A 23,175-nucleotide genomic window follows, 5' to 3' on the forward strand; every position below is an offset into this window, starting at 1 on the left:
GAAAACATTATTTTAAATTGTATATTATATTTTACAATGTTACTGTTATTTTTTTATTTTGATCATTAGAGACGTTTTAAAAAGAAAAAAGAAAAAAAAATCTTACTGACCCCAAACTTGAAAGGTAGTGTATCCCTTTCATTATGTTTAAAATATTCATATAAAATCTTAACATACCTTAAAGTTTTTCCACACATTAAGTAATAGATTCTCATCTCACATGCTGAAAATGCAGAACTGTATGTCATGTTCAGGCAGAAGTAATGCGATTCCTGCACATCTTCCTGAGTTTAGTAATTGTTGCTGTAGAGAGACCTCCGGGCTCCATAAAGATTTTCTGAAGGGAGATGACACATCATTATAAAGAGGTCTGTAAGTATTAGTTTAGTTAGTGAATAAACAGCACACACAGAATTTACCTGCATGAATGTATGGCAGTCCTCTACGTACTCCCCATGAGTGATCTGTTTGAAGCGTTCGCAGATTTCTGAGAGACTCTGTGCCTGTAAGATGAGGTTCTGATTGTGACGAATCATCGTCAAAGCCACTCTGAACAGGATCTTGGATCCCTCGTAAAACAGGCAGTCCCATATTCTCAGCACTGTCTGAGAAAACACACGGCTACCAATCTTTACATTCAATATTGGCATTACAAACTCTACTTATGCTACGTAAAACGACTAGTAATTTCATAAGATTTTAAAATTGTACGAATTCAGTGGCTGCAAAGCTTACCGCTGAATTCTGAATTCCTCACCTCTACAGGAAGTATGTCCACATACAGGCAGATGAACCAGCGTGAAATCACCAGGGTCCACATTACATTGTGTCTATTCATGACCTGCCAGACAGCAGGAACCTTCATTCTGACAAGCTCTCCAAGCACCTCTTGATCCATTTGAAGCCCCAGCATTGTTGGTGTGTAATAGTCTAGATAAAAACATAAACATTTGTGGAACATGATACAGAATGGAATTATTATAAATTCATAATTTCTAAATATTAGAACTTATTCAGATGTCTGTGATGGGGTGATTTGAGCACTTCAAAACTATCATTAACTTTGCAGAGCATTTATTACATTAAAATTACGGTTAACAAATATGAAATTGCTGTGCTAAAAGAAGGGTTTACCCAAAAATAAATATTTTGTCTTCATATACTACCCCTCAAGTCCTTTTTAAACCTGTAAACCTATCTCTCTCCCTAAATATACTGTATATAAATCTATAGATCTATATATATATATATATATATATATATATATATATATATATATATATATATATATATATCTATTATGTATCTCTCTCTCTCTCTCTCTCTCTCTCTCTCTCTCTCTCTCTATATATATATATATATATATATATATATATATATATATTTTTTTTTTTTTTTGTGGGGGTGGGGGGGCTACCTCTTTAACAAATAGCAAGATTTAAGCTTAAATTATCTACATCACTAGCTTAAAACAAGGGCTAGTTGGCTATTGGTTAACATTATTTTCCCTGCCCACAAGGTCTAGATGATGTCATCTGAAACAAAAAGTTGTTTTAGGTTGTGGAACAATTAATTACATTTTGAGTAACAGAATGATTAACCTGTGCAGTTCTGATTATATACATCAGTGGGAAAACGTGACCGACCTGGTAAGATCTTGCCAAGTAAAGCATCCATTAACCAGAAAGACTTCTCTTCATCTTTGGTGATGATGAGGAGGTATCCAGCAATAAAGTTCATTCCCTAAAAAGGCAACAAGGGATACGTTTCAGCAGCCAACTGATTTGAATGCAGACGGGTACAACAGGTTCACTCATTATATTGACAGGGTAAACAACACAAAATTACAGCAGTTTAGAGTGTCGTACTTCCTCACTTGTTATAATTGGCTATTCTCTAGTATATACACAACAATAGTTTTAGATTCTCATCTACAGTAGGAACTTCAACACATCCTGGATTCATGTGACACTTTAGTAGCCATGTATGTAAAAGGGCATGTGTACATGACAGTAGTACCTGACAGTAACCAACATCCTTATTGTGGTATCCATAGGCCAGGAGTACATTAAACAGGGCTTTCTGTAAACATGGCTGGGAGGAGGCACGGAACTGAATGTTGTCAGGAAAGGTTCTGTGCATATCTGAAAAAATAAAATAAAATTATCAGAAATATTTTGTTTCCCATATGTCTTATCCAATCCAAATTTTAAATAAAACATTTCATGACTTGAGAAATAACTTACCAGCACGTATAACCTCTTCTATTTTAGGGTCATGCTCAGCCTTTAGTAGAGAATGATAGTAGCCAGGATTTCTGTCCAGCTGGTCCTGGGCTCCACTAGCTGCCATCCAGGTCTGAGTGCGATGTTCCCATGGAACCCCTTTCCTCACATATCGCTTCACTGCAAACAGAAATGGCAGCTTTAAAAAGTGAAAAACGTTCTTTATCTTTCATGTGTCGATTCAATATAAATAATGCCTACCTTTTATGTTTTTCTCAACTTTTACAGTGCCCTTTAAAAGTTTCGTCCACTTCTTTGACCTTCTAGTGACAACAGCTAAATGCCTGGACATAAAGTCCTCATAGGATTCATAGTTGAAATCTTCCGCTCTCTCAAATCCATATTGGTCTACCCTAGAAACATATTTAAAGACTCGTTTTAAAGACTTGTGGGAATACTGTTCAAGAATAATAACAGTAACTTTATTAGAAACACCATAACATTATGAAGCAAAGACGGGTTTATTATTATATTTTTACATGACATTTTCTGAAATGTCTTCTACTCGTTTAAGTGTTCATATTGACACTGACGCAAACATCACCTGACGCGCAGGTGTTTTGGACCATCTCGTGGCGACCCTTCCACTATCCATAATAGTGATTTGTATTTTATAAGTAATGTCACTTCATCTTAGTAATATAAAGTCAGGTTCATACCTCTGGCAGTCGTTGCTGTCTGAACTGGCGGAATCATTAAAGTGATTCTCCATGTTCTGCGTCTCTTCCATCGGTGTCTAACTGAGCTGAGCTGTTTATATAAACTCCTCCCCTACACTCAAACCTGGCATATGCACAGCTTTTTCATTTTACCTTGCGTATTACCTGATTGATTTTATAGTGTGTAGTTATCTTATGTCTATTATTTTAACTCGACGTTTTAGGCATTTTAAATATTTGTTTTGAATATTAATATGGAAACTTAGGTCTGGTTCAAATAATTTATGCAGTTTACTTGATCTACTGTAAACTTCCCAGCAGCTGATTGGATGGTTGGAAAGCAACGAAAATACTGGGCAAAGGCCAACCCTGTTAGGGATATCATATTATTAATTAAATTATATGATTATATTATAATTATATTACAGGCTATGATTATATTCGTTTTTAAATAACTTATGTTATAACAATTAAAATAAATATTTAGACTCATATTATATATTTATTACAAATAATTTATTATTTATTTACTGTTGAATTACACCAGTATTTATCACTTTGTTTCGCTTTTGACTACATTAACCAACTAATACTGATTAGATACATACATATAACTGCATGCAAAAATAGCATTTAAACATTTTAATAAACGTGGGTTTGGTACATATCATTATTATTTTGGCAAAGTATTTAATCAATTTTTATTTTATTTTTGTTCTCGATATGATATTTTTTTTTCAGAAGTCCTGTTCATAAAAATAATAATAATAATAACAATAATAATAATAATAATAATAATAATAATAATAATAACAACAACAACAATAATAATAATAATAATAATAATAATAATAAGGGACTAGAACTGTCGTTGTTTGATTTGTTTGTGAAAAATTATTAGCATACATTTCATAAAATGAGCCAGTTTTTTAAAACTAGTTTTACTTTGTCATGCTTGATGTATTAAAAGAAATTCCAAACCGGATATTCTCTGTCCGGTCGTTTACGTTACCTTGGCAAAATAAAGGTCTCCTAGTCTTTCCTTTTCCAGCAACTACTGTCGCTTAAACTGTTATTTTACTCCACGTACAGACAAAATGTATTTTTTTAAATGAAGTCTTACGTGTTTATGTACTGTGATAGAAGAAATAAAACGTGAACAAAACTAATGTAATCCGTTTAAATCACGTTTTTGGCTTTCAGACTTTTATTTTAAATAATTTATCCGGCGCCATTTAGGGAAAGAAGAGTTTTGTTTCCTGCTTCAGCTTCGCTGATGGCGGGGCTCCATCTCTCCACATTTTACATCTCACACTCATTTCCTCTTTTCTCCATGGGTTGAAATGGTTTCCGCCGTCTATAAACATTAGGACGAACGTGTGATAATAGTCTCTCTATAAACTCGTTTGCAGTAAACGCGAGTGGTAAGGGTCGGACCCGTGGCCGTGCATCGCTCCGGCTGTATTTGAAGATGGCTCCAGTTCAGATCGGTTCGGACGGGCAGCTGGTCCCCGCCGGGGGTCCGAGCTCAGCCCCGCAGCCTCCTCCGGGAGCCCCGGCCACTCAAGGGGTCCGACTGAGCCTCCTGATCGAGTTCCTGCTGCAGAGAACCTACCATGAGATCACTCTCCTGGCTGAGCTGTGAGTTCGGTGCTCAAGCATGCTGTAATCAAGAAGATTTAGTTCAGCACTGGCCATATGTTTCCTTGACAGATGTTTTACTTTACAGATCTTGTCAGCTCATTTATACAGCTTGATTTTGTTATGTTGATGTAACTCTCCCTGAGCCTTGTATGACTTCTTACCTGGCTATGTAAATGTTTATTTGGTTAACCGTGTAAAATTTATCAGGGTGAAGTAATATTTTAACTTAAAGCTAGTGTATTTGAATGGTCTGCTTATAGCAGCCTAGGTGAATTTATTATGGATATAGTGTTGTTATTATCAATACAAGCATAAATAAAGATGTGCACATTTTCTTGTTCTGTTGCTTTTATGGATATGTTATTTTAAGTTTTCTAGATGTAAGATGTAAAATGTTTGTGCTGTCATTTGATATTATTTAACCGTATCTTTATGATTTTCACAGACTTCCTCGAAAAACAGACATGGAAAGGTAAGAAACTGCCATGGAGCTTCACTCAGATTCTCAAAAACATGAGTGTTATATTTGTTACAGCAAATAAATGTTTACCTTTTTTATTTTTTCTATTTATTTACCTAGATAAATTAGTAAATGAATAAATGAGTAAATGAATAAATGTGTGAATAAATACATACATATATATATATATATATATATATATATATATATATATATATATATATATATATATAAAATTGCAATAATGTTATTTATTTTCCAAGTAATATTTTAGACGTATTTATAACATTAATTTTTTAAAATACAAATTAGGTCTAGTATAAATGGCTTTTCAAATTTTAGGTTGGGGGTCCCTCGTAGTATTTGAGGGTCCTTGGCTTCTAAAAGACAGATAACGTGAGATAGATTTTGCTTGAGTATGAATGTGACTGGTCATGTCCTCTCTTACAGGAAAATTGAAATTGTTCAGTTTGCCAGTCGGACACGGCAGCTCTTCGTGCGTCTGCTTGCTCTTGTGAAATGGGCAAGTAATGCTGGGAAGGTGGAGAAATGTGCGGTACGTGATTTATGGTGTTTCGCACTTCCAGTCTTCTAGTCATTTTCATTCTTGTTGAGGTAGTACTCATTCTTCGTTCTGATTGCAGATGATCTCATCGTTTCTGGATCAACAAGCATATTTATTTGTTGACACGGCTGACAGACTGGCATCACTGGCCAGGGACGCCCTGGTGCATGCACGTTTGCCTAGTTTTGCCATCCCTTTCGCCATTGATGTGTTGACCACAGGGTCTTATCCGCGTCTGCCCACCTGTATCCGAGTGAGTAGTCAAACACAGCGACCTTAAAGTGGATATTATAAATGAGAAATGGACAGCAATGGTGGTGTTGTTTTTTTTTACAGGACAAAATTATTCCTCCTGACCCTATAACCAAAGCAGAAAAGCAGACAACGCTAAATCAGCTCAATCAAATCCTGCGACACAGACTAGTCACCACTGACTTGCCACCACAGCTGGCCAACTTAACTGTGGGTAAGTCCCAAGCTCCACACATCTACCGGCAAAGACGTATTCTGCCCTGTAATAAGTATGTTTCTAAACATTTCATTCTGTATTTTTCTTTTAATTATGAATGATCTTACTTGTGTGAAGCCAATGGGCGAGTGAAGTTTCGAGTTGAGGGGGAATTTGAAGCCACACTGACAGTGATGGGGGATGATCCTGACATCCCTTGGAGACTTCTTAAACTAGAGATTCTCGTCGAAGACAAGGGAACTGGAGGTAAGATGGGTATTAATAAGACAGAAGAAATAAGATATGATGGAACCCCTGTGTGTGTTCCCTTGTTTTCCATACATTTGATTTAAATTTATATAAAAAAAAAAAAGAAAAAGTTGTAAAAAGTTTATCATAAGTTAATGTAAAAAAACATGTTGTGTTTGTTTGTTTGCTGTTTTTTAATTCTATTTGTTATACTTGTATTGTGTTTTATAACTTGTTTTTTTAATTGTTTTTGCCATGAAAATAGCCTAAGATGCTGAGATAGCATTAAATAAATATATACTACTACTATAAAAAAATAAAAATATATTTTTACATATTTTATTTACTGTTCAAAAGTTTGGGGACGATAAGATTTTTAAAAAGTTTCTACAAAACCACCATTATGAAATATTTCAATTTGAAATATCTGATTTGTGTTAATATATTTGTAATTTTATTTCTTTGTTGAAAAAAATATTTTTAATAATTTTTAGCAGCCAAATACTTCAGTCATCAGGGTCACATGATCCTTCAGAAATCATTCTAATATGCTAATTTGGTGCTTAAAAAATGTTTTATAATTATTATTGGTTGTGCTGCTTAATATTGTTGTGGAAACTGTGATAATTTTTTTTTTCCTGGGTGCTTTGATGAATAGAAAAAAAGAGCAGCATTTATTTGACAAATCTTTTGTAACAATGTAAAAGCCTTTTAGCGTCACTTTTGATCCGTTTAATGCACCCTTTCTAAATAATATTATTTCTTTAAAAAATAACTGAACTTAACTTTTGAATCGGAGTGTATGTTTTTAATTTATATGCATAAAAATATATTCAATAGTTATTCATAAATGGATGTTTTAAATTACTATAATAAATATATCTATATAATTTATGCAGATGGACGGGCATTGGTACACAGCATGCAGGTGAATTATATCCATGAGTTAGTGCAGTCCCGACTGTTTGGAGATGACAAGCCTCTTCAGGACATGTACAACTGCCTCCGTATCCTTTCAGATCAAGACTAAGTTTGGTTTCTTTGTTTTAGTAGAAGATTTTATAGGTTGCTCAGTTAACAGCCCCGGCTTGGGGTTAAATGCATAGCTTTTGTTTTACCAGGCCATATATTTTGCAATACACATAACTAACATAACAAAAAAGTCAACATTACTATGAAGTAAAAATTTAGTTTTCCAAAAAGATACAGTGACAAAGAGTGTTCAGTCAAAACATGTTCCTTAATGATTGGTATCAGACTCGTTTTGTCTTTCACTACAGCTGGAGGTGTTACACTCCCAGACTCTGATGTTGATCAGAGAGCGCTGGGGTGATCTAGTGCAGGTCGAGCGCTACCTCCCTGCCAAGTGCCTCACGTTGTCTGTCTGGAAGTAGGATTCAAAATTGGCCAATTTGCTAATGAGATTTATTGAATTTTTCTCTTTTGGTTTTGCATCTCATGATTCTTGCCTTGCAGTCAACAGGTCCTGGGCAGAAAGACTGGCACTGCACCTGTGCACAAGGTCACCATCAGAATTGATGAGACGGATGGATCCAAGCCACTACAGATCTCCCATGAGCCTCCACTCCCTGCCTGTGATTCCAGATTAATGGAAAGAGCCATGAGGGTGAGTATCATTGGTTAATATACTCTCTGCATTAATAGTCCCATAATGATGATCAATGTATGGGCTTTTCTTTGATGATAATATACACAACCATTCAAAATTTGGGGATGTATTAATTTAATCAAAAGTTACAGTAAAGACATTTCTAATGTTATAGAAAATTTTAATAAATGCTGTTCTTTTTACCTTTTCATTCTTATTTATTTCAAATGTATCACAGTTTCTACCAAAACATTAAGCAGCACAACTGTATCAACACTGATGGTAATAAGAAATGTTTCTTGAGCACAGAATCAGCACTGAAGACTGGAGTAATGGCTTCTCAATAAGTAAAGCTTCTTTCAACAAAATAATAAAAAAATCTGGCCAACCCCAAATTTTGAGCGGTAGTGTGTAATTACTGAAGATGAAAGTTAATCATGTCAGTTTGTGGGCTGTTCTTTCAGATCGATCATCTCTCAGTTGAAAAGCTTTTGATCGATAGTGTACATGCCCGCTCGCATCAGAAACTGCAAGAACTCAAAGCTATCCTAAAAAGTAGCAACACTAGTGATAACTGTGAGTATTTTACACCGCAAGTGATCTTGACCATTCTTGTGCTGTGTGTGTTTTTTTAATGGAGGGGATATAGTGATTTGCTGTTCTTGGTTACTAAATTGATTTACAATAATTAAGCAATAAATTATGAAAGGATGTGTTTTATTGTGTAGGGAAGCAAAAAAAAAAAATTATATGTATATAAATAAATATATATATATATATATAAATATATATATATATATATATATATATATATATATATATATATATATATATATATATACATACATACATACATACATATACATACATACATACATACATACATACATATACATACATACATACATACATACATATATATATATATATACATACATATACATATAATTTATTTATTTTTTTCATTTTTTAATTTGTTTCCCTACACAGTATAACATATCCTATATATATATATATATATATATATATATATATATATATATATATATATATGTATATATGTGTGTGTGTGTGTGTGTGTATATATTTATTACATATGCATAAAGAGATTGATTATGTGTGTTTATTCTGCAGCCTTCATAGAGACTGCACTGCCCACACTAGTCATACCAATCCTGGAGCCCTGCGGCCGATCCGAGTGCCTCCACATATTTGTCGATTTGCATTCGGGAATGTTTCAGCCAATGCTTTATGGAGTTGGTAAGTCACATATCCACTGGATGCAGATCAGAATACTTGAACAAATCAACTACTTAACTTGCCTTGCTTATCCAATTCCAGATCAGTCAATGTTAGACGACATTGAGAAGAATATTAACGATGATATGAAGCGCATCGTCACATGGATCCAGCAGCTAAAGTAAGCAGTCAAGCTGCCTGTTCTTAGTGCGTTTCATGTTGTGACAGTGATGATAATAGATTATGTTTTTAACAGATTCTGGTTGGGCGAGCAGAGATGTCGACAGTCTGTGAAACATCTTCCCACACTGTGCACAGACACTCTCCACCTATCTAACTTAACCACGCATCCTGTGGGCAACCTGTCAAAACATCGCCTCTTCATCAAACTCACTCGCCTCCCACAATACTACATTGTAAATCCTTTAATGTATTTATCTCACAGATAAAGGCTTTTGTGTACACATTAAACATTTAATGAACTCTCTCGTCTTTCTCAGGTGGTGGAGATGTTCGATGTGTCCAACAATCTGACAGAGCTCCAGTATAAGTACTACTTCCTGTCTGTGAGTCAGACTGAGAGTGAGGATGGGCTTCCTTCTGCTCTGCTGCTGCAGCAGTTTAAGCCCAGCCTGGAGGAGCTTGTGCAGGACATTTCATCTGGACGAATTGTTCGTCCTGGGTCCAAGAGAAAGGTGGGATACTCAATGGAATATACTGAAGTTAATGTTTAACATTTGTTACCACTTTGTGTTGTATTTAAAAGGGTTTCTAAATGCCTGTTTTTGATATTATTGTGAACGATTCATTTTTAATTATTTTTTCTCCGAAAATTTGAAACGTTTTGAAACATTTTCTGATGAAAACATATTTTCTTTTGTGGCTTTAAGCTTTTTTTATTGTATATAATGACCTCTTGTTTTGGTCACGCCATAGTTGTCAGGAGAGCAAAGTGCCATTGAACCGAAGAAGCCCAAGAGGTCAGGAGAGATGTGTGCCTTCAATAAGGAGCTGGCCCACTTGGTAGCCATGTGTGACACCAACATGCCCCTCATTGGATTACGCTGTGAGGTACTGCATATTCATTAGATGATTAAAGCTTAAACATTAGATTTTTTTAAGCTATTAGTTGTAAAAGTCACATTTTGTGTTATTGTGTTCTCAGTTGTCCAATATGGAGATTCCTCACCAGGGGGTTCAGGTCGAAGGAGACGGCTGTAGCCACGCCATACGTATTCTGAAGTAAGATTTATCTCTGGTTTCCAATACAAGCGTCTCTGAAGTTTATAAACCAGACTGGCACATATGATAGGTGCATATCTACTTAATACTTTTATTCAGCAAGGACACATTTAAAGGGATAGTTCACCCAAAAATGAAAATTCTGTCATTAATTACTCCCCCCTCATGTCGTCCCAAACTTGTAAGACCTTTGGAACACAAATTAAGATATTTTTGATGAAATCCAAGATATTTCTGTCCCTCCCATAGACAGCAAGTATTCATACACAATCGAGGCTCAGAAAGGGTCAGGCTTTTACCAAGCTATGAGAATACTTTTTGTGTGCAAAGAAAGCAAAGATAATAACTTTTCATTCAAATTCATCTCCTCCGCTTCATCCTATAGTGCCGTTTTGGAGAGTATTACATATGTACACACCGTATGCACCATATGTACGTGGATATGTTGTTTATATTCAGATCAATATATGTTGTTTTTGTATGTGATACTCTCTAAAATGGCAACAAATTTTGGGTGAACTATCCCTTTTTTTGATAAAGAACGATGTTTATGATGTTACAAAAGATCTCTAATTCAAATAAATGCTTGTTCTTTTAAACTTTCTATTCATTAAAGAATCCGTCTGTTTTAAATGTTGAAAAAAATAAGAAATGTTTTTTGAGCATCAAATATTAGAATATGACTATTAGAATGCTTTCTGAAGGATCTTGTGACACCGAAAATTCAGCTTTGACATCAAAGGGATAAATTGTATTTTAAAATGTTAAAACATAATATTAATATACAAAATATTTTACAAATCGCTGAATTGTAAATGTTTTATCAAATTAATGCAACCGTGGGGAGGATAAGAGACCTCTTTCAAAATCATTAAAAACATCTTCCGGACTTAAACTTCTGGCAATAGTTTACTAAATGTTTTTCTTCTCTGTCTCTCTCAGAGTTCCACCTTGTAAGGGAGTGAGTGAGGAAACGAGAAAAGCTCTAGAGCGCTCCCTGCTGGACTGTACGTTCAGACTGCAGGGCCGGAATAATCGCACCTGGGTGGCAGAATTGGTTTTCTCCAGTTGTCCACTCAACAGCACAGCCAACAAAGAACGAGGTAAAGACTGTTGATTATCCTCTTAACAGCTTTCAAAACAATAATGTGTGTGTCTTCACAAATATTTTCTGTCTGTTTCAATTCAGCTTTCACACGGCATGTCTACCTGACCTATGAGAATCCCCTTTCGGAGCCGGTGGGTGGCAGGAAGGTGGTGGAGATGTTCTTGAACGACTGGAACAGCATTAGTCAGCTTTATGAATGTGTGCTGGAGTTCTCACGCACTTTACCTGGTAGGTACCTCTGTTCTAACTAGGTAAATCACATCTCTTCCATTTTAATTTGAGTTTTAATTGTTGACCAGCCATGATTTGTATTCCTTTGATGCCATAGTACGTTAAAACTAATAAATTATTGCATCAGTTTTCAATTCCTTCACAGGAATACATTCTGTTTTACAATATATTTAAATAGAATTTGTATTATTTTAATTGTAATAATATTTCACAATATTGTTGTTTTACTGTGTTTTTTATCAAATAAATGCAGACTTGTGAGCTTACAAGACTTCTTTCATAAAAAAATATATATTTTTTTACCAACCCCAATGTTATTATGAGAAAATACTTGGCTTATGAATGGTTTGCAGAACTTGAATTTCTTGTAATTAATTAATGATCTCTGTTTTCCAGAAATGCCCTCCTATTTGAGCCTTTTCTCAGAGATACGGCTGTACAATTATCGGAAGCTGGTTCTATGTTATGGCAGCACCAAAGGCAGCTCGGTACAAACCTTCTCACCTTGTTAAAATGCAGATGTTAAAGGCCCTTAATCCCTTTATTTAGTGATTTAGCTTCATTTACTACAAGTTGAATCCTGTTTCTTTCAGGTGACGATACAGTGGAACTCTGCATCTCAGCGTTATCATCTGGCCCTGGGGACTGTGGGGTCCAATTCAGGCTGTAGCAACTGTCACAACATAATTCTCCACCAACTTCAAGAGATGTTCAACAAGACACCCAATGTAGTACAACTTCTACAGGTATCTACAGCCTTGATCATCATACCTCATTTACTTACTAGAATTCAAGCGGTTACTGGTGTATGAACTGTAATCTGTAGTTTTATTATTAGTACTTGAATTAATATCTATCAGCATAGATATTGATAGATCATAAGTAGATGCTGGAAGTATTCTCACATACTTGTCTGCTCTCAGGTCCTCTCAGACACTCAAGCTCCTCTAAATGCCATCAACAAGCTACCCACAGTGCCTATGCTGGGCCTCACCCAAAGGACCAATACAGCGTACCAGTGCTTCTCCATCCTGCCTCAGTCATCCACTCACATCCGTCTGGCCTTCCGCAACATGTACTGCATTGACATCTACTGCCGTAGCAGAGGTGTGGTGGCCATCCGTGACGGGGCCTATAGTCTTTTTGACAACACCAAGATAGTTGAGGGTTTCTACCCCGCCCCAGGACTAAAGGTGGGTGGAGCAAAAAAATGAATTTTGTATTATTCTGTCTAAATCATTTACTCACTCCCTTGTCATTTCAAACATAAAAGTTGGGTTACCAACATACTTTAAAATATCTTCTTTAATGTTCCACAGAAGAATGTAAGGTTCGTAAATGGTGACAGAAATTTAATTTTGTTTGGACTGTCCCTTTAACTGTTGTTGTGCATGGGTTCAATTGTCACTTTTCAATGATTTTCCCCAGACGTTCTTGAACATGTTTGTGGATAGTAACCAAGACGCCCGCAGACGCTCGGTCAATGAAGATGACAACCCTCCCTCCCCGATAAGCATGGAAGACACCTTCATGTCCCTCACCCAGACGCAGCCTCCAGGCAGAGGGGTTTATCCACCCCTCACATCGCCACCCAACCCGTACCATGTGCCTCCCTCACCGTCCATGATAACACAGTCTCCAGGTATATAAATATGTGTCTCTATCATGTCAAATGCTGTCATTTTGCTGCCTGTGCCGTCCTGATCATGCCACCGTGGAGTAGTCAGGGAAACCAAACGAAAGGAAACATTCTCATTGGTGTCCCACTTATTGCAAAAGCGTCCCACCAGCTCTTCCTGTCTGTTGGTATGCATGCTTTTATCGGTCAGTCTGTGTTTGATGACACCATCACCGTGCATCTTCATGAAGAAGCATGGCCACAGTCGTCCACTCATCTCCATTTGGGGTCTGCAGCTCTTTTCCCGCTTTGGCTGCAGCGTGTGTGAAAGTGAAAGGAACGGGAGCGACATGCTCTTGTCAGATGTTGATGAGGCCACTGATTGGTTAATTGTGTGCAGGGAACATCCACGCAGCCAATTCCCCTAGCGGAGCTCTGCGGGCCCCTTCTCCCTTTGGGCCCACCCCTTCTCCTTCCTCTCTGGGCATTTCTATGGGGCAGACCTCCAACTTTGCCAGCCCACATGGTAAGTGCAAGGGAGGCCTGGATCCAGGGCTTTGTTGATTGGTTTTCTTTTTTACCTCTGCGGTGCAGGGCTTTCAGTCTCTGATGGACTAGTGAAAGACATCTGATTTGCTGCTCACGATCGACTTTGCACGTGGTGGATGTAATCTTAAAGCCTAAATGAGCACTTGCTTGATACTTCATGTATTATTTTTTGATTCTTTGTGTTTCTTTGACTGGTGGGACTGGGAAATCAAAATTTCAGAATCATATGCATGATTATATGCAAGATAAAAACAAAGTAAAACATAATACTGGGATTTATCCTGGGATTTATGGTATTTTTGTATTTGTAAAATTATATTTGACAATTTTGGGGTCTGTAAGAGGTCTCTTATGCTCACAAAGGTTGCATTTATTTGGTCAAAAATAAAGTAAAAACAGTGATATTGTAAAATATTTCATTTATTTATTTATTTTATTTTTTTATAGGATTCTCTGATGAAGAGAGCATTAAGTTGAAATGTTTTCGTAACATAATTGTCTTTACAACTAATATATATATATATATATATATATATATATATATATATATATATATATATATATATAATTATATATAATTATATATATATATATATATATATATATATATATATATATATATATATATATATATATATATATATATATATATATATATAATTATATATATAATTTTTTTTTTTTATAATCTTACTGACCCCAAACTTTTGAATTATTGTACAGCATTGTCAGTTATCTCACATAAGTCACAGTATGTCATGATTCAGAATATTTGTTTGCTTCAAAATATCTTAATTGGTGTGCAGTTGAAATCATGTGAAAGTGAATCAGCGTCATTGGTTTAAATCTCTTTGCCTTGTTTTAATCATACAAAATCATTATTGTTGGTTGTTGTTGAAGCAGCTCAGACTTTGCAGTAAGGATATGTGTGTTTTTGGTGGGTTGTATCGAATACTGTTACTGCCATGGCTAAAAACGGTGTACATCGATGGAAACTGGCACTCCTCCAGAGGGTGAGTTACCATCCAAATGTCTTTTGTATTGCAGGAACTCTTGACCCCAGTTCACCATACACGATGGTGTCCGCCAGCCCAAGGGTCGGTCCATGGCCAGGTTCTCCACAGGTCTCTGGACCCTCCCCAGGGGCCCGAATCCCTGGCATGTCACCAGGCAACCCTTCTTTGCACTCACCCATTCCAGATCCATCCCACTCCCCACGAGCTGGTACCAGTAAGTCCAGAGAGTCTAAAGACAGATCCATGTTATCAGAACATATTAAAATCATTTGCTTATGATATTTTTTAAATATACATATTTTCCAACTTTATTTATAATTATTAAATTGCAGTCAGTTAGTTGTTGTTTTTGATTGTCTATCGCAGTGCAAAATACCTTGATGGGGTTTTGCATTGCATTGCATTGAATTTGGGGTTAAATAGTACCTGGACTTTTTTTTTGACCATTTCTGTGCGATTAACCTGATAATTACGTAGTTTGTCCTAGCTTTGATGTACACTTCTGGTCAATTTTTGTTTTTTTTTAATGTTTCTAAAAAGAAGTCTGTAATACTCACCAGGGTAAAACAGTAATATCGCACAATATTGCTATTCAAATTAGCTTATTTTAATAAATTAATAATTAAACGAAATGTTGTTTATACCTGATAAGGCAAGGCAGAATTTTCAGCAGCCATTACTTCATCAGTGTCACATCCTTTAGAAATCTTTCTAATAAACTGATCTGGTGATCAATAAACATTTTTTCTAATCATATTGAAAGGAGTTGTGCTGCTTAATATATTTGTGTAAACCATGATACATGTTTAGGATTAGAGATTAATAGAAAATTAGTGAAAAAAAAACACGATTTTTTTTTTAACTGAAATCTTTTGTAATATTGTCTTTGTCACATTTGATCAGTTTAATGTATCCTTGTTTAGTAAAACTACACATTTCTTGAAGAAAAAGTAGTGTAAATGAGAGAATTTACCTTATTTACATTTCACATTACTACATTAAGCAGTAATTGAATTTGTTCAGTCGGTCACTGTGTGTGTTTGTGTGTGTAGGTTCACAGGCAATGCCCCCGCCCCGTAAACTGCCACAGCGGTCCTGGGCCGCTTCTATTCCCACCATCCTCACCCACAGCAAACTACATGTTCTGCTTCTGCCATCACCCATGCCATGCCCGGTGCCAGGGCTGGCGGGCAGCTACCTGTGCTCACCTCTGGAGCGCTTCCTGGGCTCTGTCATCATGAGACGCCACCTACAGAGGATCATACAGTTAGAGCCCAATGTTAGTCAGAAACTGTTAACAAGTTACAACCACATCATTTAACCCGTCAGATTGATATGATTCTGCTTGCACACTGTATTTGCATCACTCTCGATTACCTTCTCTTCACAGCTCTCTATTGTGAACTCCAACGAGCCAGGCGTTATCATGTTTAAGACAGAAGTGCTTAAATGTAGAGTGGCTCTCAACCCCAAAACCTACCAGACTCTGCAGCTGAAAGTCACACCAGAAAACACTGGACCCTGGTCGCAGGAGGAGCTGCAGGTCCTGGAGAAGTTCTTTGAGACCAGGGTAAGAAATGAACTTTAGAATGGTCCTGATTTAACAACACTGGGCTAATGTCTTGATTAGGGACTACCTGTTTAAAACTTAAAACTTTTCAAAATGCTTATCTTTGCTATTCTGCTTAGTGCAATTAGCTGTGCATTTTTTTTTTTTAAAGCAAATCAGTTCACTCAGTGGCGTTCTTTGGCAATGCCATCAAGTCCGGTATTGTGCAGTTATGCAAGTGCAAATCATTTTCTTTTACTTAAACCTTAGGTTGCAGGACCACCCTTTAAATACAACACACTAAATGCCTTTACAAAGCTGTTGGGGGCTCCAACCAACATACTCAGAGACTGTGTTCGCATCATGAAACTGGAGTTGGTAAGCACATTCATGTTTATTTAATTTGACTTTTTTTGCCCTTGTGCAAGCATACACCATGTTTCAAAAGTTTGGGGCCAATTAGATTTTAAATTGATATATTTCTTTTATAAGGATATGTTAATATGGTCAAAAGGGACAGTAAAGATTTCAAATAAATGCTGTTCTTTTGACTCACTGGCCCATCATTTTTCCTCCAGTTCCCAGACCAAGCTGCCCAGCTGAATTGGAATGTGCAGTTCTGTCTGACCATCCCACCCAGTGCTCCTCCCATTGCCCCACCAGGAACCATTGCTGTGGTGCTTAAGACCAAGATGCTCTTCTTTGTAAGTGCTTCAACCACTCCTTTCTGGTTTCCAATGTCCCCTTTTACCATACAACCAATTCCCAGTAGATAAAATACTATTTCACCATACATAACCGTGTCCTGAATTCTCATTATTGCACTAATATTCCGTCCATTGTACACATAGCAACTTGTATTTGATCCGTGGTTTAAGTTTACAATGGATTCCTATCGTGTAATAACTTAAAGTGATACTCTTTTACAGCTCCAGCTGACCCAGAGGCTACCGGTACCCGTACCCCAGGAGCCCACCAGCATCATAGTGCCTATTGTGTATGACATGGCTACTGGACTGACCCAGCAGGCTGATATCCCCCGCCAGCACAGCTCCTCGGGAGCCGCGGCCCTGATGGTCAGCTCCATCCTCAGGAGGTTCAATGAGCACCATCCACCACGACAAGGTTCACACATCTCTTTTGTTTAATGTGAATTTTTAAATTGATATGGAAATCAGTATATAATATTAGTCAGATATTTAACATTTTGTTTCTGTATTTGCATTTCAATATTAATGCTAGCCTTTTTCTTGTTTGTTTTGTACAGGAGAGTGCACAATATTTGCAGCGGTTCATGAGCTCATGGCTAATCTCACTATGAACCCTGGAAGGCCATAACTTGTTGTCTCATAGTTAACTTCTCCAGACGATTAGTAAATAACTCAAGGGAAATTCAGGTTTTCTGCTGCAGCCAATGGACTCTTCTGCTGGTGTATCATATTGTCATAAAAGGGAGCAGAAATATGATGGAACTTTTTTTTATTGTATTATGAAGCATGTAAATTAATAATTGTGACAAAAGCAGGATTTCTTTTTTAAAAATTGCTCTGCAAAATTCTGCTAACAGATTTTTTTTTTTTCAGATGCACTTCCTAAGGAAATGATTGTGATAGAAAAAATGTTTAACTACAGCTGTATTTTTTTATTTGAAACTTTGCAGAATTTTTTTTGTCTTTTTTGTAATACAAGATATCAATACTGTGTACGTTTTGGTGTTTTCTTTATCAGCACACTATTTAAATGTTTTTTTTCTTTGATTGCATTACTTTGATTTCTTAGTATACCTGTCTCTTTAAATATGCGTGACAAACCTTCTAAATTAGCAGTGTTTTATTGTCATTCATTGGAATCATGGAAAAGGTCTAAGATTTTTCGTGTCTCTGTTTATTACTATTTAATAAACATTGAAAGTGGCTTCATCCTTTCATTAATAACTCCTTGTTTGATTAAGTGAAATTAAATATATTTAAAGAACAAAATGAGAACAGTTACCCACAATTTGCAATTCCTTTTGAATAAAGTCCGCAATATCATTCCATACTTCTCTATGTCTGGCGTTTAAAGACTAGTTATTGTATATTATAAGTTAGTATGGGGACTTTTTTTTAGGGACCATATTTAAAATATATTTATAAATTGTTTTGTATCTGAAGACAATGTTGGTCAAACACACAAAGGTCCACCTACTGAGTGGAGAATTTTACAAGCCATAACACATTTTTTGAATGTATGACCCTGATCTATAACGGAAATCCTCATCTAAACGAATGTGATTGGCCCATCCTTAACAGCGCAGAGAAAAGTAACGAGCACCTCGTGAACTTTCTATGAATTTGCTGCTTCACTATCGGTCTGTAGAAATTTGTAAACCCAGCTAAATATAAATATGAAACGTTAAAGGCAAACTAATTGAAAATACACAAGATCCGCCCTTTCAGACACACAAGTCGTAAAAATGTCCATTCTACCCACTTTATTCAATTTCTATGGCAGGTAGCTCAATACAGATTCGCAAAACATCGATACGTTTCGTGGTTTCTCGTCGATTGTCAGATTTGACCACGCCTTTTATTTACATCGCATGGGGCTGTGTGGATGAACACCATGGAGAGGAGGACCACTGCAATGATAGTGACAAACGCCATTAATGGATGAATAAACCAATAAATGCAGTATTAATCATATGCATCCGTTAACCGCTGGAATTATTAATTTAGGGTGATAATGGCAGCTGTGAGTCTGACGGATCCGCTTTGCAAGCCTGGCTCTTACAGCCCACATTTCAAAGGTAATGCTGATCTCTTTAATATTAGTTGCATTTTTATGAAATGCTTATCTGACTGAATATGAACACATTCATGTTTTATTTCTCGATTATATAATATTTGCAGTTGAGGTGTGCGTGAGGAAGCCCTTGATGCCCGTCCACCTGAGCAGTGAGCAGGTGGCTCTGGAGATGCTATGTCTCTGCAGCCAGTTGGACCTACTGATCAGAGCTCAGGTCCATCAGGTGAGACACTTACTGATGCTCAGATCTTTGAACACTGAAAATACTGGTGTGTTTGTCTCATTCAAGTATCTAATCTGAATCGGCAGTTTCAGGAGCAGCTCAAACAGGACACAAGTCCTGAAGAGTCTAAGTGTTTTCAAAAACAAGGTAAGCTTAGGACTATATATATATATATATATATATATATATATATATATATATATATATATATATATATATAATACTGGAAATCAAAATGTATGTACAACCTCTGAATTTGTGTGTAGGGGCAGAGATAATATATCAGATGAACCAGTGCCTTGAACATCTCAATGAACCTGTGCTTCAGCTTGAGGTAACTAATCACCAATTAACCATTCCTCTTAAACCAGTTAGATGACGTGTTTCCATTTATTCCCCTTTTTAGGAGTATTTGGATGTTGTAGGATTATCTGCTCTGTTCCCTCGAGTGGAAGTTTATATGATACACGGCAGCCCTATTGACATGTTGGAAAGAACACCTTCAGATGGTGAGACCACAGAATGAATGGGAGAATGATAATGGGATACAGTTACATTTATTGGCCAGTGGTTGACTCGATGTGGTTTATAATGAATAATAATAATAAACTTTATTTGTATAGCACATTTCAAACAAGATATGTAGCTCAAGGTGCTTTACAAGAAAAAGCATTATAAAAACACCAACTACATTTAAAAATGTCAAAATTAATATTATTACAAATTCACTTTGTTAATAAGAAATTAATTATTAAACAAACTGCATAACAGAAATTGGAATAATGATAGTAATAGTAAAAGACAACATAGAAAGCTTAAGAAAAGTATTTTGCTAGTTAAAAGTAAAAAAAAAATGCATTAAAAATATTTAGCTAGCGTGCATTCTTAATAAATTTATTCTATAAGAGTATAGTACAGGTGCTAGTCATATAATTAGAATATCATCAAAAAGTTGATTTATTTCACTAATTCCATTCAAAATGTGAAACTTGTATATTATATTCATTCATTATACACAGACTGATATATTTCAGATGTTTATTTCTTTTAATTTTGATGTTTATAACTGACAACTAAGGAAAATCCAAAATTTAGTATCTCAGAGAATTTGAATATTGTGAAAAGGTTCAATATTGAAGACACCTGGTACCACACTCTAATCAGCTAATTAACTAAAAACACCTGTAATGGCCTTAAAATGGTCTCTCAGTCTAGTTCTGTAGGCTACACAAACATGGGGAAGACTGCTGACTTAACAGCTGTCCAAAAGACGACCATTGACACTTTACACAAGGAGGGCAAGACACAAAAGGTCATTGCAGAAGTGGCTGGCTGTTCACAGAGCTATGTGTCCAAGCACATTAATAGAGAGGTGAAGGGAAGGAAAAGATGTGGTAGAAAAAAAGTGTACAAGCAATAGGGATAATCGGACCCTGGAGAGGATTGTGAAACAAAAGCCATTCAAAAATGTGGGGAAGATTCACAAAGAGTGGACTGCAGCTGGAGTCAGTGCTTCATGATCCACTACTCACAGACGTATGAAAGACATGGGTTTCAGCTGTCACATTCCTTGTGTCAGTCCACTCTTGAACAACAGACAGCATCAGAAGCGCCTCTCTTCAAAAAGGACTGGACTGCTGCTGAGTGGTCCAAAGTTATGTTCTCTGATGAAAGTACATTTTGCATTTCCTTTGGATATCAGGGTCCCAGAGTCTGGAGGAAGAGAGGAGAGGCACACAGTCCATGTTGCTTGAGGTCCAGTGTAAAGTTTCCACAGTCAGTGATGGTTTGGAGTGCCATGTCATCTGCTGGTGTTGGTCCACTGTGTTTTCTGAGGTCCAAGGTCAACACAGCCATATATCAGGAAGTTTTAGAGCACTTAATGCTTCCTGCTGCTGACCAACTTTATGGAGATGCAGATTTAATTTTCCAACAGGACTTGGCAAAACAGGACCCAACAATGCAGAAGAGCTGAAGGTCACTATTAGAGCAAACTGGGCTTTCATAATACCTGAGCAGTGCCACAGACTGATCGACTCCATGCCACGCCACATTGCTGCAGTAATTCAGGCAAAAGGAGCCCCAACTAAGTACTGAGTGCTGTACATGCTCATACTTTTTAGTTGGCCAAGATTTCTAAAAATCCTTTCTTTGTATTGGTCTTAAGTTATATTCTAATTTTTGGAGATACTGAATTTGGTATTTTCCTTAGTTGTCAGTTATAATCATCAAAATAAAAGAAATAAACATTTGAAATATATCAGTCTGTGTGTAATGAATAAATATAATATACACGTTTCACTTTTTGAATGGAATTAGTGAAATAAATCAGCTTTTTGATGATATTCTAATTATATGACCAGCACCTGTATATACATTATATTAAAATGAACAAATGATTAGAAACAAAAAGTCCTAGAATCTCACTTATTTGCACCTAAACAGCAGAGCTGATTAATCAGTTGGATTGAGGAATGTTTTATCATTCCAGATTATTTTCCTCATGTTGGGAGGCTGAATCAGCTGCTGGTTCTCAGTCAGCAGTTAGATGAAGATGTGAAGCATCTGGGCAGTCATAAGTACATCGCACATCAGCTATCAGCAATTTATGTGAGTTTGTTTGACTTGATCTTCATTTAAATTATATATCTACGTGATCTGATCCGTCCATAAAAAAGTTTGATTCTGTGTATCACTCAAAGTTGTTTGTTTCTGGTACAGCAAGTCCTAAACTCTCTCAAAGATATTTTGCCATTGTCCATCATAAGAAAGGATATTGAGGCTAATTTCAAGCAGCTGAAGATGTCTCTTACGATAGAGGAGGGGTCTAAGCTGGATCCTCAGTTGCCAGCAGATCGCGTGAGCTGGTAAGAGGGGTTTTAGTTCCATTTGTTAGAATCAGCTAAAAGTAATCCAGCATAATTAATGAAAGTACTCTTCACAGGGTGTCAGAATTAACACAAAACGTGATATCAACGGTACTGTCACTCTCAGAAGAGCTCACAGAAGACCTCAATCCAGTCATGGAATTTGTCTCTAACCTCTCGTAACAGTTAGATCTACAGTGCCTGAAGTGGATGGAGAGAAATAGTCACAGAATGAAGTGATAATTATTACTTTTTTTGTATTTTATTTATTCATCTGTACACACCACATATAAGACTGTGATAATGTGATCCAGATATATTTCAAGACCTTGAAAAATTAAAATGTTTACATTATAAGTACTACCACTTATTAATAATTTATTTTAAACATTTAAGATATTATTTTGCATTGTTGGCTCATGATTTTCAATAAATGTAGACGATCATTTAAAAAAAAAAAAAAAAAACCTTGTGCAATAATGTATTTTATAATGCATCTGTATACTTGAAGTGACTGTTGCACATGTTCTTTTACATTCTGTACATGATGGTGCTAGCATTGTTCATCAGCATCACACATGTGATTATATATCCAAAATAAACTCAAACAAGGTAATCAGAATCGTATACCCTCTAAATGTGTGGATTTATTTTTATTATTTATTATAATTTATTATAATCACTGATTATATTCATTATAATTTTATAAAGTTGTCACATTAAACTATTTTGTATACATGTAAAATATTGTATAAATTAACCTTATTATTCGTGATAGCAGTATTGCTGTTAAACCGATTTGCTCAAATTACGTAATGTAGTTCTCG

The 23,175-nt window shown here is 36.0% G+C and overlaps 3 protein-coding genes across 6 annotated transcripts; 2 read left to right on the forward strand and 1 right to left on the reverse strand.

The window, feature by feature from the left end:
- Window positions 1–123: 123 nt before the first annotated feature.
- Window positions 124–4,078, reverse strand: LOC132095371 (growth hormone-regulated TBC protein 1-A-like). Of its 2 annotated transcripts, none has more exons than XM_059500281.1 (8): window positions 3,957–4,078; window positions 2,487–2,638; window positions 2,247–2,405; window positions 2,020–2,144; window positions 1,647–1,743; window positions 758–930; window positions 420–605; window positions 124–337 (listed from the first exon to the last, which is right to left on the reverse strand). In XM_059500281.1, the coding sequence occupies exons 2-8, from the start codon at window positions 2,575–2,577 to the stop codon at window positions 251–253; spliced, it is 918 nt and encodes a 305-aa protein (XP_059356264.1). In that variant the 5' UTR covers window positions 2,578–2,638; window positions 3,957–4,078; the 3' UTR covers window positions 124–250. The 2 variants fall into 2 exon arrangements, with proteins under 2 accessions (XP_059356264.1, XP_059356263.1); XM_059500280.1 differs by lacking the exon at window positions 3,957–4,078 and adding an exon at window positions 2,945–3,081.
- A 328-nt stretch (window positions 4,079–4,406) lies between these two features.
- LOC132095369 (mediator of RNA polymerase II transcription subunit 14-like) lies at window positions 4,407–18,405 on the forward strand. 2 transcript variants are annotated; one of them, XM_059500278.1, is made up of 30 exons: window positions 4,407–4,585; window positions 5,034–5,060; window positions 5,499–5,604; window positions 5,693–5,866; window positions 5,950–6,079; window positions 6,200–6,328; window positions 7,210–7,317; window positions 7,568–7,700; window positions 7,787–7,937; window positions 8,384–8,495; window positions 9,054–9,179; window positions 9,261–9,339; window positions 9,415–9,574; window positions 9,659–9,853; window positions 10,095–10,229; window positions 10,324–10,400; window positions 11,343–11,503; window positions 11,590–11,736; window positions 12,136–12,227; window positions 12,333–12,485; window positions 12,663–12,932; window positions 13,168–13,381; window positions 13,758–13,883; window positions 14,954–15,136; window positions 15,975–16,201; window positions 16,313–16,492; window positions 16,742–16,849; window positions 17,050–17,175; window positions 17,401–17,596; window positions 17,739–18,405. In XM_059500278.1, exons 1-30 carry the CDS (start codon window positions 4,416–4,418, stop codon window positions 17,807–17,809), a joined length of 4,266 nt encoding a protein of 1,421 aa, XP_059356261.1. In that variant the 5' UTR covers window positions 4,407–4,415; the 3' UTR covers window positions 17,810–18,405. The 2 variants fall into 2 exon arrangements, with proteins under 2 accessions (XP_059356261.1, XP_059356262.1); XM_059500279.1 differs by lacking the exon at window positions 13,758–13,883.
- A 565-nt stretch (window positions 18,406–18,970) lies between these two features.
- si:ch211-218d20.15 (uncharacterized) lies at window positions 18,971–22,975 on the forward strand. 2 transcript variants are annotated; one of them, XM_059500287.1, is made up of 8 exons: window positions 18,971–19,259; window positions 19,363–19,480; window positions 19,564–19,628; window positions 19,748–19,815; window positions 19,888–19,990; window positions 21,973–22,091; window positions 22,203–22,348; window positions 22,426–22,975. In XM_059500287.1, exons 1-8 carry the CDS (start codon window positions 19,196–19,198, stop codon window positions 22,529–22,531), a joined length of 789 nt encoding a protein of 262 aa, XP_059356270.1. In that variant the 5' UTR covers window positions 18,971–19,195; the 3' UTR covers window positions 22,532–22,975. The 2 variants fall into 2 exon arrangements, with proteins under 2 accessions (XP_059356270.1, XP_059356271.1); XM_059500288.1 differs by having other exon boundaries at window positions 18,972–19,259; window positions 19,363–19,481; window positions 19,568–19,628.
- Window positions 22,976–23,175: the final 200 nt, after the last annotated feature.

The sequence above is a fragment of the Carassius carassius genome, chromosome 19 (assembly GCF_963082965.1).
Source record: "Carassius carassius chromosome 19, fCarCar2.1, whole genome shotgun sequence".
Classification (NCBI taxonomy): Eukaryota; Metazoa; Chordata; class Actinopteri; order Cypriniformes; family Cyprinidae; genus Carassius; species Carassius carassius.

Excerpts from the sequence above, each read along its gene's own strand:
- LOC132095371 (XM_059500280.1), bottom strand. The coding sequence starts at position 3,015 with ATGGAAGAGACGCAGAACATGGAGAATCACTTTAATGATTCCGCCAGT. Across the intron at positions 2,145-2,246 it reads AGAAGAGGTTATACGTGCTG|ATATGCACAGAACCTTTCCT; the intron begins GTAAGTTATTTC and ends TTATTTTTTCAG. Across the intron at positions 606-757 it reads TGGACATACTTCCTGTAGAG|ACAGTGCTGAGAATATGGGA; the intron begins GTGAGGAATTCA and ends GTGTTTTCTCAG.
- LOC132095369 (XM_059500278.1), top strand. The coding sequence starts at position 4,416 with ATGGCTCCAGTTCAGATCGGTTCGGACGGGCAGCTGGTCCCCGCCGGG. Across the intron at positions 6,329-7,209 it reads CGAAGACAAGGGAACTGGAG|ATGGACGGGCATTGGTACAC; the intron begins GTAAGATGGGTA and ends TAATTTATGCAG. Across the intron at positions 16,202-16,312 it reads TCATACAGTTAGAGCCCAAT|CTCTCTATTGTGAACTCCAA; the intron begins GTTAGTCAGAAA and ends TTCTCTTCACAG.
- si:ch211-218d20.15 (XM_059500287.1), top strand. The coding sequence starts at position 19,196 with ATGGCAGCTGTGAGTCTGACGGATCCGCTTTGCAAGCCTGGCTCTTAC. Across the intron at positions 19,629-19,747 it reads TAAGTGTTTTCAAAAACAAG|GGGCAGAGATAATATATCAG; the intron begins GTAAGCTTAGGA and ends ATTTGTGTGTAG. Across the intron at positions 22,092-22,202 it reads ATCAGCTATCAGCAATTTAT|CAAGTCCTAAACTCTCTCAA; the intron begins GTGAGTTTGTTT and ends TTTCTGGTACAG.